At 37.5% G+C, this 16698-nt stretch overlaps 1 protein-coding gene across 1 annotated transcript; it reads left to right on the top strand.

The window, feature by feature from the left end:
• The first annotated feature begins 626 nt into the window (after positions 1-626).
• LOC116863284 (olfactory receptor 11G2-like) lies at positions 627-1607 on the top strand. The gene has a single exon (XM_032850784.1). The coding sequence runs from the start codon at positions 681-683 to the stop codon at positions 1605-1607; it is 927 nt and encodes a 308-aa protein (XP_032706675.1). The 5' UTR covers positions 627-680.
• The last annotated feature ends 15091 nt before the right edge of the window (positions 1608-16698 follow it).

The raw sequence follows: 16698 nt of genomic DNA on the forward strand, positions 1-16698 counted from the left end.
CTAAAGATAAATCTCTCCAATTGGCTTGACTGTTTTACATATAAAATTGGTGTGTAATATTATCAAATTAAGGTAATCATTTAGTTTTAAATAAGGCCAATTTCAAAAATCATGTAAAAGAAGTCATTCAAAAAAGTTCCAAGTTTGTTACATAATAAAAAGTTTGATGCAATTTCTGTCACAACCGCAAATGATGTCACCACTTCTGAAAATGGAAAAAATTCCACTTTTGTGAGAATAGGTAGGTAGACAGAAACTCTATTAAATATAAGGTCTAATCTAATCTTTTTTTTTTATTTTATTTTTTATAAACATATATTTTTATCCCCAGGGGTACAGGACTGTGAATCGCCAGGTTTACACACTTCACAGCACTCACCATAGCACATACCCTCCCCAATGTCCATAAGTGGGGTCTAATCTAATCTTAAAACACCTCTACAACACTCTCCTTCAAGACCTTATCAATTCTAACCAGAGTTATCTTGAGTCCACAGCCAAAATGTCAATGAGAATAAAAAGTAACCCAGGTCAATATATTGTTTTCTAAGAAAAAAAGTAACTATAAACATATAGTTCTCTATTTTCTTTCCCAAGATGTTTTAAATAAACTCTGGGTCCCCATCTGTCTTTACATTGTCATTCAATAATTTGATGGCCTTTTTACAGTTCCCAGACACATGATAATCTCCAACAGCTCCAGCACCATCACTGGCTTCATCCTTCTGGGCTTCCCTTGCCCCAGGCAAGGGCAGATCCTCCTCTTTCTGCTCTTCACCCTTCTCTACCTCCTGACCCTCATGGGCAATGGGTCTATCATCTGTGCCGTGCGTTGGGATCAGAGACTCCATACTCCCATGTACATCTTGCTCGCCAACTTCTCCTTCCTAGAGATCTGCTATGTCACCTCCACTGTCCCCAATATGTTAGCCAACTTCCTCTCTGACACCAAGGTCATCTCCTTCTCTGGATGCTTTCTCCAGTTCTACTTTTTCTTCTCCTTGGGATCTACAGAATGCTTTTTCTTGGCTATTATGGCATTTGATCGGTACCTTGCCATCTGCCAACCTCTACACTATCCAACCATGATGACAAGAGGTCTCTGCACCAATCTTGTGGTCACTTGCTGGATACTTGGTTTCTTCTGGTTCTTGATTCCCATCGTCATCATCTCCCAAATGTTGTTCTGCGGATCCAGGATCATTGACCACTTTTTATGTGATCCAGGTCCTCTTCTAGCACTCATGTGCAAAAAAGCTCCTGTGATAGAGCTTGTCTTCTCCACTTTAAGTCCTCTGCCCCTCGTCATTCCCTTTCTCTTCATCACAGGGTCCTATGCTCTGGTCCTAAGAGCAGTACTGAAAGTCCCTTCAGCAGCTGGGAAAAGAAAGGCTTTCTCCACCTGTGGGTCTCATCTAGCTGTGGTTTCACTGTTCTATGGCTCAGTACTTGTCATGTATGGAAGCCCAACATCTGAGCATGAAGCTGGAACACAAAAGATTGTGACTCTGTTTTATTCTGTTGTGACCCCCCTCCTTAATCCTGTGATATATAGTCTTAGGAACAAAGATATGAAAAATGCCCTGCAGAAACTTCTGGGAATATAAAAAGTGTTAATCAAAATGGCTCTTGAGAAATTAGAGCTCAATATTACATTTAACTTATTTATAAAAATTGTATTTAACTTATTTTCAGGTTTAAAAAGTTAGTTTCTTTTTTAATTTGAGTATAACTGACACACAATATTACACTACTTTCAGGTATAAAATTTAGCAATTTGACCAGCTTACACATTATGCTACATTCATCACTATATAGCTACCATCTGTCTCATTATATAGCTATTACATTATCATTGATTGCATTCCTTATGCTCTGGTTTTTTATGCATGTGACTTAATACATAATTGGAAACCTGTATGTCCCCTTCCTCTTCACCCATTCTGCTCAACCCACACTGCTCCCCACTGGCAGACATTAGTTTGTTCTCTATATTTATAAGTTTGGTTCTTCTTTTTATTTATTCATTTTTTAAATACCATTTACAAGTGGAATCCTATGGCATTTTGTCTTTCTCTGACATATTTCACTTAGCAAAATACCCTCCAGGTCCATCCATGTGGTCTCAGAGGGCAAGCTCTCACCCTTTTCTGTGGCTGTGCAATATTCCATTGTGCATATTTTCCTTATCCATTTGTCTGTGGCTGGTCACTGTGTTGCTTCCGTGTGTTAGTTGTTGTAAATAATGCTGCAATAAACACAGGGATGTGCATATCTTTTTGAGTTAGTGTTTTTGTTTCCCCTGGTTAAATATCCAGTAGTGGAATTACTGGATCATATGGTATTTCTATTTTTAATTTTTTGAGGAACCTCCATACTCTTTTCCACAGTGGGTGCACCACTTTGCATTCCTGCCAACAGTGCATGAGGGTTCCTTTTCCTTCACAACCTTGCCAACACTTCTTGTTTCTTGTGTTTTTTATTTTAGCCATTCTAACAGATGTAAGGTGATATCTCATTGTGGATTTTTACTTACACTGATCTTAATGATTAGAGATGTTGAAAATTTAAAAAATAATTTAAAAAACTACTTTTTTCCGAAAATTATTCACCATAGTACTGACCAAAAACCTTAAGAATGTGTCTGTTGTTTACTTCTTACCCTGGTTCTTGATCATTTGTCCTGTTTGTTACCATGCAATTTTTTAAATTGAAGCTAAATATTTTATTTCAAAACTTGTGAAGACAGCAGGTATAGTAAATCAACAAAAGTTAAGTTTTCTTGTAGCAGTAAAGAAAGTGGAGGCAGATCATTTTATTTCATTTAAGGACTATAATTTAAGTATAAAAATGGCCTAGGTTAGTTTTGCCTTTATTCCTGAAATGTATACTCCAAGAATAGTCCTCTGAATCTCATCTGCAAGGCTGGACTGTTTTCAGGGTCCCCCCAATTTAGTGCACCCTAGTTTCCTAATTCTGCACTCCTTGAACGCCATGTTCCTGAAAGCTCTGCTCAGCTCTTTAGACTCCCAGTTTTGCTTTCTGCTAGATTTCTTGAAATCTCATCTTGCACATTAATGGACTATAAATCAACAAATGCCTGAAAGGGATATTGCATTATATTTTGAGCCTCACTTCTCTGTGGTTCTCCTCTCTCCAGGATTTGTTGCTCAAACTCCAGCTTCTCTAGCGGCCACAAACACCAAAGCCTTTATATTCTCCTATCAGTGATACTACTGCTTTCTGCTGAGACTTTATTCTTCCTTTCTCCCATTCTTTCCCACATGCCTCCATATCCCCATATTGCCCACACCCAGTGAACTGTCAAACATCCTCAGGAAAACAGCACTCAAGGTGAATGTAGAACTCCTTTCCTTGTCCCTCCCTTCTTGGAACTGTAACCCCTGAAATCACCTGTGCTGACCATCTTCCACAGCCTTCAAATGATGCTGTTAGGTATTCTGTCCAGATTCTATGGTTACTTCTGGTGGAAAGGTTAGTTTAATACAAGCTGCTTAGTCAGGACAAAACCAGAAATTCTTTTCTATTATTTCTGGTGCATCTAAATTCCACATAGTCTCACTTCCTTCACTTTCCTAAGATGACCCTATAGCAAAACCATGCAAAAATGCAGAGACAAATCAGAGACAAGTGGATATAGGGACTGGCATAAACACAAGTTTGGGATACAGACCTGCTTTTTTTCTTATTGCAAGCAGCTCCAGATTCCCAAGGAGAAGTCAGGGCGGGGTAGTCCTGCTTACATTAAAATAAGTGGTAAAATTGGAGAGGGAGACAAACCATGAGAGACTGTGGACTCTGAGAGACAAACTGAGGGTTTGGCGGCAGGAGGTGAGCCGGGTGATAGGTATTGTGGATGGCCTGAATTGCATGGAGCACTGGGTGTGGTGCATAAACAATGAATTTTGGGACACTGAAAAAAATTAAATTAAATTAAATTTAAAAAAATAATAAATGAGCGGTAATGCCAGAACCACAGAGAACAGATTCAGGCTTTTTTTTTTTTTTCTTTCCCTGTATAGGAGGCACTCAGCAATTGTAGATCAGTAAGTACATTTACCCAGGAGTTATATTAGTCACTTGGGCTAGTTCTCCTTGAACTCCCTCCTAGGTCTTAAATGAAAGGTCATCTTAATATTGAATATGTCAAAGACCTGATCTGCAAATGAAGAAAATAAAGGTTGGGAATCAGGAGTGGCATGTTGATGTTTAATGGTAAAACACAAAAATTTTCTATCCACCACCCATTTCACTAGCCCAAGTTGCTTTGTTGCTACAAACTAATACTGTATTTCTATCTTTAGTACATTTCAATTATTTTCCCATCAATAATTTAGTAAGTCTCAATCATCTGGCAGTTAAACAATATTTGTTTCCTTAATGTACATAAAACTCTATGAACAGTAGGAGGACAGAACAATATCCTAATAGGCAAATAAGTAAAAGGATATAAACAATATGCAGAAAATATTCTTAAACCTATAGAAAGAACACTAATTCATTCATAAAAAGATACAAGTAGAATAAGCCTATAATGTTATCTCATTTTTAACCCACAGGAGTAACAAAGATCAAGCATTTTGATAACCACTGTGTGGTTGAGGATAGTGAAATGACTTCCCTCACTCTTGTAGGAGAATAAATTTTACAAGCTCTATACAGGACAATTGGGCAACTTTGATCGAAATTTAGAAGACATACACCCTATAAGCCAGCAATCCAACTTCTAAGGTGCTCGGTGTACAGATATTCTCACACATATAGGAAAAGATGAAAGTATAAGAATATTCATTCCAGTATTGCTATAATAGCAAAATGTTGAGAAAAATATCAGTTCCTATTAAAAGAAGACTAGTTAAATAAGCTATGATTCAGTCATACAATGGAATATTGTCTTCAGTCTTATAGAATGTGAAGTAGTTTCATATTTAATATTATATATATCTCCAAGATATATTTTATCTTGGGACTTATTATTATTTCTGAAGGATAGCTGACATCCCAGATATACTGTTGAGTGAAGAACACAAGGCGGGTAGCTGAGTGTAACTATCTTTCATGTAAATGTATAGACTATCTCCAGAAAGAGATCCCAAAACTGGTAACAGGGGTTGCTTCAGGGGAGGAGAATTTGGTGTCTGAGGAACAAGAGAGTGAAGGAGGTGTTTCCTTCATAACTTCTTTTGAACTCTTTAATTCTTTGGTATATTGCCTGAGTTATTTATTTAAAAATAAATTTGAAAATTTGCTTAAATTTTATTATTAAATATTATATATTATTTATTTAAAATTTATTTAATTCATTTAAGTAATATATTTTTTAAAAAATTTAAATAAATAATAATAAAGTTGTTTTTAAACAAAAAATAACTTTCTAGAGGAATTTTCTAATAATTAGATCTAGAAAATCATTCCCCCAATACCCCCTCAACAACTCTAGGAGTCCATAGGAGGCTATTCATGTATTAAAAAGTAGAAGTTAGGTCCAAAGAACATCTTCACATTTTTTCACTGACTTTTTGGCACTTCATAGAAAATCTGAGACATGTTTTTTTCCTCTTAGAGCTTCTACAAATATACTGTGACAAACTGTAACTACTGTATCATATTTATATTTAGACATCCCCCCTCCCATTATTCAACTATATACTCATTTTTGTTGTTGAGCACTTACAATACCAGATATTGAACCAGGAAATAAATTTGATACAAAAGTACATAAGAGACATTTTTTTTTCCATCATAGGGCTCACAGTGTCATAGTAGAGAGGCATAATAAAATTGCAAGTGTTTTCTTTTTGTTAAATGGTACAAGTGCAATAATGGGGAAAAGACTAATACTATTAAAGATCATGAGAAGTAGCATGTGTGCAAACATGGATTTGTGTCATGTAAAAGAAGATTAAAACATAGCTAATCATAGGGCATTTTCTTTTTATAAGCACACCTCAGTTTACAAAACAAAAGTGCTTCTAATAAAAGGCATCCATACTGGTAAGGAAGAAGATAAACTGTCACTCTTTGCTGATGACATGATACAATGCACTGAAAACCTTAAAGACTCCACCAAAAAATTATTAGAATAAATGAATTCAGTAAATTTTCAGGACACAGAACTAATACTGAGGAACCTACTGTGTTTCTATATACTAATAATGAAGTAAAAGAAATATTAAGAAAACAATCCCACTTACAGTGACACCAAAAGAAACAAAATACCTAGAATTAAACACCACTAAGGAGGTGAAAGACCTGTACTTTGAAAATTATAAAACATTCATGAAAGAAATTGAAGATGACACAAATAAATGGAAATATAGGGGCACCTAGGTGGCTCAGTTAGTTAGGCATCTGCCTTCAGCTCAGGTCATGATCCCACGGTCCTGGGATCAAGTCCCACATCAGGCTCCCTTCTCCGTGGGGAGACTGTTTCTCCCTCTGTCTGCTGCTCCCCTGCTTGTGTGCTCTCTCTCTTTCTGACAAATAAATAAAAATTGAAATTTTTTAAAAAATAAACAAACAAAATAAATGGAGAGATATTCCATCCTCACATTATGGAAGAACTGATATTGTTAAAATGTCCATACTACCCAAAGCAGTCTATAGATTCAATCTCTATCAAAATACCAACAGCATTTTTCACAGAACTAGAAAAAATAATCCTGACATTTGTATGGAATCACAAAAAGACTCCAAATAGTAAAAGCAATCCTAAGAAAGAAAAACAAAGCTGGAGGTATCATAATTCCTGACTTCAAGATAGAGCATAAAGCTGTAGTAATCAAAACATTATGGTCCTGGGGGAGGAAGCAAGATGGTGGAGGAGTAGCATACTGAAATATCATTAGGTCCCAGGAGTTCATCTAGATAGTTACCAAACCATTCCAAACAGCTACAAACCCAATGGTAGATAGAAGAGAAGAAGAGCAGCAATTCTAGGAATGGAAAATTGACCACTTTCTGGAAGGTAGGGCATGCGGAGAAGTGAATCTGAAGCTACAGGAAGGTAGAGGGGCTGGCTACTGGCAAGCAGTGGAGCTGCAGAGCACAAAATCAGAACTTTTAGAAGTCTGCTGCACTGAGGGATGTTGCTCCAGAGGCTAAGTAGGGGGTGGAGTCTTCATGGGGACAGTGTGGTCGCAGGACCCACGGGGTCACAGGAAGACCAGGGGTGTCTGAGTGTGGCAGAGACCCCAGGTATCAAAGCAGGGAAGCCAGCTACAGAGACAGAGCCAAGGAGTGAGCTCTCAGCTCAGGGTTACCTTAAACCATGATCCAAGGCACAGTCGGGCCACAGGTCTTCAAGCAGGAACCCCACAGGTGGCAGATCCAGGGAGACTCACCTTCTTCCTCCAGAAGCAGCAGCTCAGGAATGTGCAGCAGAAATCTGCTGGGTTTGGATATTCCAAATGGGAATATGCATCAAAGATAGAAACACTCGGTCACAGGCTGGGTGAGCATGGAGTGTGGCTGGAGACCAGGATGGAAGGGATTGACTGCTATTCTCTGAGGGCACACTGAGAAGTGGGGCCCCAAGCTCTTGGCTTCTCCATCATTGTTCCTGTCCCCCAAAGCTCTACAGAAAGCATTCAGGGACTCCTGAAAGCAAGCCAGAGCAGATTACTTAGCCTGCACCCTGGAAAGAGTGGTGCAATTCCGCCTCAGGCAAAGACATTTGAGAACCACTGCAACAGGACCCTCTCCCAGAAGATCAACAAGAACATCAAGGCAAGACCAAGTTCACCTATCAACAAGAACTGCAGGAAAGCAACATATAGAATTCATGGCTTTTCTCTCATGACCCTTTAGTCTTGCAAAGTTAATTTTTTTTTATTTTATTTTGTTCTTATTCTATTTTTTTAACTTTTCCTCTTTCCTCTTTTAATGTTTTTTTAACTATTTTATCTTAACAATACCTTTTTAAAAAATCTTTTTAAATTTTCATTGTTAATAGTCATATTTTATCCCTTCATTATATTTAAACTTATTTTTTGTAAACATATAGGTTTCTTTTTAAAAACATTGGGATGAAATTTCTTTTAATAGATCAAAATATACCCTAAATCTTGCACATGGCTATGTCTCCAGCCTAATCACATTCTTTTTTTTTTTTTTTTTTTTTTGCTTCTTTTTCCAACCAACTTATCAATTCCTTTTTAAAAATCTTTTTAAGGGCGCCTGGGTGGCTCAGTGGGTTAAGCCTCTGCCTTCAGCTCGGGTCATGATCTCAGGGTCCTGGGATTGAGTCCTGCATCAGGCTCTCTGCAGGGAGCCTGCTTCCCCCTTTCTCTCTGCCTACCTCTCTGCCTACTTGTGATTTCTCTCTCTGTGTGTCTAATAAATAAATAAAATCTTTAAAAAAATAAATAAAATAAAAATCTTTTTAAAATTTACATCTTTACAGTCATATCCCATCCCTTCATTGTGTTTACCCTTGTTTGTGTGTGTGTGTGTGTGTTGTGTGTATATATATGTATGTATAAATATATATACACACATGTATGTTTTTTTTTCTTTAAAATGATGGGAGATAGTTTCCTCTAAGAGACCAGAATACACACAAAATCAAGTGGATGGCTCTCTTCTACTCAACAGCCTAATATATATTTTTTTATTTTTATTTTCCCCCCTTTCTTTGCTCTCCAAATTCAGGTCCCCTTTGATTTAGTTAGCATATATTTTTCTGGGATCTTTGCCACCCTTTTAGTATTTTATTCTCCCATTCATATATTCTTATCTGGATAAAATGACAAGGCAGAAAACTCACCACAAGAAAAGAACAAGAAGGAGTACCAATGGCTAGGGACATAATCAGTATGGACATTGGTAATATGTCAGAACTAAAGTTCAGAATGATAATTATCAAGGTATTAGCTGGGATCAAAAAAGGCATGGAAAATATTAGAGAATCCCTTTCTGGAGAAATAAAAGAACTAAAATCTAACCAAGTTGAAATCAAAAAAGCTATTAATGAGGTACAATCAAGAATGGAGTCTCTTACTGCTAGGAAAAATGAGGCAGAAGAGAGAATTAGTGATACAGAAAACAAATGATTGAGAATAAAGAAGCTGAGCAAAAGAGAGACAAACAACTTCTGGACCACAAGGGGAGAATTTGAAAGATAAGTGATACCATAAAATGAAACAATATTAGAATATTTGGGATCCCAGAAGAAGAAGGGGGGGGCGCGAAGATGTACTGAAGCAAATTACGGTAGAGAATTTCCCTAATATGGAAAAGGGAACAAGCATCAAAATCCAGAAGGCACAAAGAACCCCCTCAAAATCAATAAAAATAGGTCCACACCCAGTCACCTAATAGTAAAACTCACAGTCTTAGTGACAAGGAGAAAATCCTGAAAGCAGCTCAGGACAAGAAGTCTGTAACATAAAATGGTAGATATATTAGATTGTCAGCAGACTTATCCACAGAGACCTAGCAGACCAGAAGGAGCTGGCCTGATATATTCAGAGCACTGTGAAAAATATGCAGCCAAGATTACTATATCCAGCTAGGCTATTACTGAAAATAAGAGAGATAAAAAACTTCCAGGACAAACAAAAACTAAAAGAGTTTGTAAACACCAAACCAGCTCTACAGGAAATACTGAAAAGGGTCCTCTAAGTAAAGAGAGAACCTAAAAGTAGTAGACCAGAAAGGAACAGAGACAATATACAGTAACAGTCACTTTACAACCAATACAATGGCACTAAATTCATATCTTTCAATAGTTACCCAGAATGTAAATGGCCTAAATGCCCCAATCAAAAGATACAGCATATCAGAATGGATAAAAAAACCAAAACCATCAATATGCTGTCTACAAGAAAATCAGTTTAGACCCAAAGACACCTCCAGATTTAAAGTGAGGGTGTGGAAAACAATTCATCATGCTAATGGACATCAAGAAAGATGGGGTGGCAATCCTTATATCAGATAAATTAGATTTTAAGCCAGAGACTATAATAAGAGATAAGGAAGGGCACTATATCATAGTAAAAGGGTCTGTCCAACAAGAAGATCTAACAATTTTAAATATCTCTGCCCCTAACATAGGAGCAGCCAATTATATAAACCAATCAAAAACAAAATCAAAGGAACACATCAAAAATAATACAATAATAGTAGCGGACTTTAACACTCCCACCCTCACTGAAATGGACAGATCATCCAAGCAAAAGATCAACAAGGAAATAAAGGTTTTAAAAGACACACTGGACCAAGATGCCCTTCAATGGATGAATGGATAAGGAAGATATGGTCCATTTACACTATGGAGTATTATGCCTCCATCAGAAAGCATGAATACCCAACTTTTGTAGCAACATGGATGTGACTGGAAGAGATTATGCTGAGTGAAATAAGTCAGGCAGAAAGTGTCAATTATCATATGGTTTCACTTATTTGTGGAGCATAACAAATAGCATGGAGGACATGGGGAGTTAGGAGAAGGGAGTTGGGGGAAATTGGAAGGGGAGGTGAACAATGAGAGACTATGGACTCTGAAAAACAATCTGAAGGGTTTGAAGAGGTGGGGGGGGGGTGGGAGGTTGGGGGAACCAGGTGGTGGGTATTAGAGAGGGCACAGATTGCATGGAGCACTGGGTGTGGTACAAAAACAATGAATACTGTTGTGCTGAAAATAAATTTAAAAATTATTAAAAAAAAAAAAGACACACTGGACCAGATGGACATCACAGATATATTCAGAACATTCCATCCCAAAGCAACAGAATACGCATTCTTCTCTAGTGCACATGGAACATTCTCCAGAACAGATCACACTCTGGGTCACAAATCAGGTCTCAACCGGTACCAAGACTGGGTACCAAGATTAGGATCATTCCCTTCATATTTTCACACCACAGTGCTCTGAAGCTAGAACTCAATCAAAGAGGAAAGTTGGAAAGAACTCAAATACATGGAGGCTAAAGAGCATCCTGCTAAAGAATGAATGGGTCAACCAGGAAATTAAAAAGAATTTTAAATATTCATGGAAATAAATGATAATGAAAACACCACAGTTCGAAATCTTGGGACACAGCAAAAGCAATCCTGAGAGGAAAGTATATAGCAATACAAGCAATACATTCTCAAGAAGCAAGGTCTCAAGTACACAACCTAACCCTATACCTAAAGGACCTAGAGAAAGAAGAGCAAAGAAGGCCTAAACCCAGCAGGAGAAGAGAAATCAATGAAATAGAAACCAAAGAACAGTAGACCACATCAATGAAACTGGGAGCTGGTCCTTTGAAAGAATTAATAAGATTGATAAACCCCTGGCCAGACTTATCAAAAAGAGAAAGGGCCCAAATTAATAAAATCATGAATGAAAGAGGAGTGCTTACAACCAAAACCAAAGAAATAGAAACAATTATAAGAACATATTAATGAGCAACTATATGCCAGCAAATTTGATAATCTGGAACAAATGGATGCATTCCTAGAGACCTACAAACTACCAAAACTGAACCAGGAAGAAATAGAAAACCTGAAAACACCCATAACTAGTAAGGAGATTGAAGCAGTCATCAAAAATCTCCCAACAAACAAGAGTCCATGGTCAGACGGCTTCCCAGGGGAATTCTACGAAACATTTAAAGAAGAATTAATTCCTATTCTCCTGAAACTGTTCAAAGAAATAGAAATGGAAGGAAAACTTCCAAACTCATTTTATGAGGCCAGCATTACCTTCATCCCAAAACCAGACAAAGACCCCATCAAAAAAGAGAATTACAGACAATATCCTTGATGAACACAGATGCAAAAATTCTCACCAAAATACTAGCAATAGGCTTCAACAGTTCATTAAAAAGATTATTCACCACAACCAAGTGGGATTTATTCCTGGGTTGCAAGTTTGGTTCAACATCTGCAAATCATTTGATGTGATACAATGCATTAAAAAAAAAAAGAAAGAACAAGAACCACATGATACTCTCAATAGATGCTGAAAAAGCATTTGACAAAGTACAGTTTTGATCCTTTCATGATCAAAACTCTTCAAAGTGTAGGGATAGAGGGAACACATCTCAATATCATCAAAGCCATCTATGAAAAACCCACAGCGAATATCATTCTCATTGGAGAAAAACTGAGAGCTTTTCTGCTAAGGTCAGGAACACAGCAGGGATGTCCATTATCACCATTGCTATTCAACATAGTACTAGAAGTCCTAGCCTCAGTAATCAGACAACAAAAAGAAATTAAAGGCATCCAAATCATCAAAGAAATCTAACTCTCACTCTTTGCAGATGATATGATACTTTAAGTGGAAAACCCAAATGACTCCACCCCAAAACTTCTAGAACTCATACAGGAATTCAGGAAAGTATCAGGATATAAAATCAATGCACAGAAATCAGTTGCATTCCTATACACCAACAACAAGACAGAAGAAAGAAAAATTAAGGAGTCAATCCCATTTACAATTGCACCCAAAACCATAAGACACCTAGAATAAACCTAACCAAAGATGCAAAGAATCTGGTCAGAAAACTACAGAATACTCATGAAAGAAATTGAGGAAGACACAAAGAAATGGAAAAAACATTCAATGCTCATGGATTGGAAGAACAAATACTGTGAAAATGTCTATGCTACGTAAAGCAATCTACACATTTAATGCAATCCCTATCAAAATACCATAATTTTTTTCCAAAGAAATGGGACAAATAATCCTAAAATTTATATGGAACCAGAAAAGATCCCCAATTGCCAGAGGAACGTTGAGGGGAAAAAAAAAGCCAAAATTGGTGGCATCACAATTCCAGACTTCCAGGTCTATTAAAATGCTATAATCATCGAGACAGTATGGTACTGGCACAATAACAGACACATAGGTCAATGGAATAGAATAGGGAGCCCAGAAATGGACCCTCAACTGTATAGTCAACTAACCTTCAACAGAGCAGGAAAGAATGCCCAATGGAAAAAAGTCTCTTCAACAAATGGTGTTGGGAAAATTGGACAGCCACATGCAGAAAAATGAAACTGGACCATTTCCTTACACCACACACAATAATAGACTCAAAATGGATGAAAGACCTCAATGTGAAACAGGAATCCAGCAAAATCCTGGAGAAGAACACAGGCAGCAACCTCTTCAATCTCAGCCACAGCAACTTCTTCCTAGAAACATCACCAAAGGCAAGGGAAGCAAGGGCAAAAATGAACTATTGGGATTTCATCAAGATAAAAAGCTTTTGAACCATAAGAGACTATGGACTCTGAAAAACAATCTGAGGGTTTTGAAGGGGCGGGGGTTGGGAGGTTGGGGGAACAAGGTAGTGGGTATTAGAGAGGGCATGGATTGCATGGGGCACTGGGTGTGGTGCAAAAACAATGAATACTGTTACGCTGAAAAGAAATTTTTAAAAAAAAAGATAAAAAGCTTTTGTACAGCAAAGGAAACAGTCAACAAAACCAAAAGCCAACTGGAACACTGGGAGAAGATATTCACAAATGACATATCAGATAAAGGGCTAGTATCAAAAATTTATAAAGAACTTATCAGGGGCAACTGGGTCTTTCAGTCGTTAAGCATCTGCCTTCAGCTTGGGTCATGATCCCATCATCCTGGGATCTAGCCCTGCATCAGGCTTCCTGCTCAGTGGGAAGCCTGCTTCTCTCTCTCCCATTCCCCCCTGCTTCTGTTCTCTCTCTCACTATCTCTCTCTCTGTCAAAAAAATAAAATCTTTAAAAAGGAAAAAAAAAAAAACTTAACAGACTCAACATCCAGAGAACAAATAATCCAGTCAAGAAATGGGCAGAAGACATGAACATGAACAGACATTTCTGCAAAGAACACACACAAATGGTCAACAGACACATGAAAAAGTGCTCAATATCACTTGCCATCAGGAAAATACAAATCAAAACCACAATGAGATACCACCTTACACCAGTCAGAATGGCTAAAATTAACAAGTCAGGAAATGACAGATGCTGGCAAGGATGCGGAGAAAGGGAAACCCTTCCACACTGTTGGTGGGAATGCCAGCTGGTGCAGCCACTCTGGAAAACAGCATGGAGTTCCTCAAAAAGTGGAAAATAGAGCTACCCTATGACCCAGCAATCGCACTACTGGGTATTTACACTAAAGGTACAAATGTAGTGATCCAAAGGGTCACGTGCACCCGAATGTTTATAGCAGCAATGTCCACAATAGCCAAACTATGAAAAGAACCTAGATGTCCACCAACAGATGAATGGATAAAGAAGATGTGGTATATATATGCAATGGAATACTATGCACCCATCAAATGTAACAAAATCTTGCCATTTTCAATGATGTGGATGGAACTAGAGGGTATCATGATTAATGAAATAAGTTAATCAGAGAAATACAATTATCATATGATCTCTCTGATATGAGGAATTTCAGAGAAAGGGCGGGGGTTCGCTGGGAGTAGGGAGGGAAAAAATGAAACAAGATGGGATCAGGAGGGTGACAAACCATAAGAGGCTCTTAATCTCATGAAACAAACTTAGGGTTGCTGGGGGGTTAGCAGGTAGGGTTAGGGTGGCTGGGTTATGGTCATTGGGGAGCATATGTGCAATGGTGAGTTCTATGAAATGTGTAAGTCTGATGATTCACAGACCTGTACCCCTGGGGCAAATAATACATTATATGTTAATTTTTAACATGTGGATGGAACTAGCATGTATTATGTTAAAAAAAATAAGTCAGAGAAAGACAATTACCATATGATTTCATCCACATGTGGAATTTAAGAATGAAAAAAAATACAGATAAACATCAGGGAAGGGGAAAAGAGAGAAGCAAACCATAAAAGACTCATAATGACAGAGAACAAACTGAGGGTTGACGGAGGGAGGTAGGCAGGCTGAAGTTCTAAATGGAGGATGGGCATTAAGGAGGGCAGTTGTGATAAACACTGGGTGTTATATGTAAGTGATGAATCACTAAATTAAATTTTGATTTATGAATCACTAAATTATTCATGAAACCAATATTACACTGTTAACTAACTACAATTCAAATAAAAATTTTTTAAAAGAAAACAAAGCTAAAACAAGGAATTTATCTTATATGTAATAGAGTTTTAACTTGACAGAGAAAGACAAATAGCATACGATCTTCTTTGCAGAATCCAAAAAAAAACATAAAAAATAAAAAGCAGAATCAGACCTATAAATGCAGTAACTGGTGGTTACTAAAGGGGGGGATGGGGCAAATGGGTGGATGATACAGTCTTCTAAGTAGGGAATGAATAAGTCACGGGAATAAAAGTTACAGCATAGGGAATGTAGTCAATGGTATTGTAATAGCATTGTATGGCGACAGATGGCAGCGATACTTGTGAGCATAGTTTCACATATAAAGTTATTGAATCATGTTGTACACCTGAAACTAGTATTATACTGTATGTTAACTAGCTAGAATTAGAGTAAAAAGTTAAAAATTTAAAAAATAATTTTAAAAACGAGTGGAAAATTACAAATACACTCCTGAGGCTCTTGAACCATATCAATCATATTATGAATATAGAGACATTTACAAAATAGTCTCATATCTAGTATCTCATCTCATTTTCATATCAGCCCTATGGAGTACACAAGGAAAAATTATGTGTCTAATATTTAAAATTTGAAATGAGCCCACCAAACTCTCACAGCTATAAGTGAAAACACTCAGGCTAGGACCAAGATTTTCTGTGTCTTAGTTTTCTTTTACCACCTTGTCTTTAGGCTCAACTCTGCTCCCACCCATAAAAAGTACCCTGCTTTTATCCCAGGTCACCCCATTTCATATGATGCCTGAATAACCTTCTTCACCACTTCCCTGCCTCTCCCAGGCCTCTTTCAAAAGCCTGATGCTTAAATGCAGTCCTGCTTGTGAGATACAATCACCTGTAATTCAGCTTCTAGTGCCAGTTATCTCTACAAATATTCCTAACCCTCTCTCCAAACCATGATCGATTAATTCCTGATCCTACTGAAATCCCTCCCAAACTTAGATGCTAGTTCATACACCCACTCCTTAACCCAGACTTGATCCTCTACACAGTGGTTCTCAAACATCAGCATGCAACAGAAACACATGGCAAATTTGTTAAAACAGATTGCTTGGCCCACACCAAGTTTCTAAGTCAGAGAGGAGCCCGAGAAGTTGCATTTTAACAACTTTTCAAGTTCCTGTTGGTACAGGGACTACATTCTTGAGAACCTGCTCTGTCCTTATACAACCTCACTCCTAAACCCAGTAGTGTTCTCTCCTGGAGTTCTTGTTCCCTCAGATTCTCTGCCTCATCTTGTTTTTCTCCTTCTCCTGATACCAATATAAGAATTCTACTTCCTGCCTCTGAGCCATTTATAGTGCTAAACCTTCATTTTTACTAATATTGCATCAGGTAAGTCAACATTACAAATCTATTTTTATAGAAGACAAAGTTTTTCAAACAAATGTGTTCAAGCTACACTTAAAATTGACAATGGAAATTCTTTACCTTTTGTTGAATATAACAAAAATTAAATAAGTTACATATAAACAGAAAATTTTTAGAATTTAAGTGCTTATAGGTTTAGCACCAAGATAAAACAGATTTATCTTGGAAAGAGAGCTCACCCTCCCAGTCCCAAACCCACCCCCCCCCCCCCCCCCCCTCTCATACACACACACACACACACACACACACACACACACTCTCTCT

This window comes from Lontra canadensis, unplaced genomic scaffold, assembly GCF_010015895.1.
Source record: "Lontra canadensis isolate GAN:19392208 unplaced genomic scaffold, GSC_riverotter_1.0 scaffold843, whole genome shotgun sequence".
NCBI lineage: Eukaryota > Metazoa > Chordata > Mammalia > Carnivora > Mustelidae > Lontra > Lontra canadensis.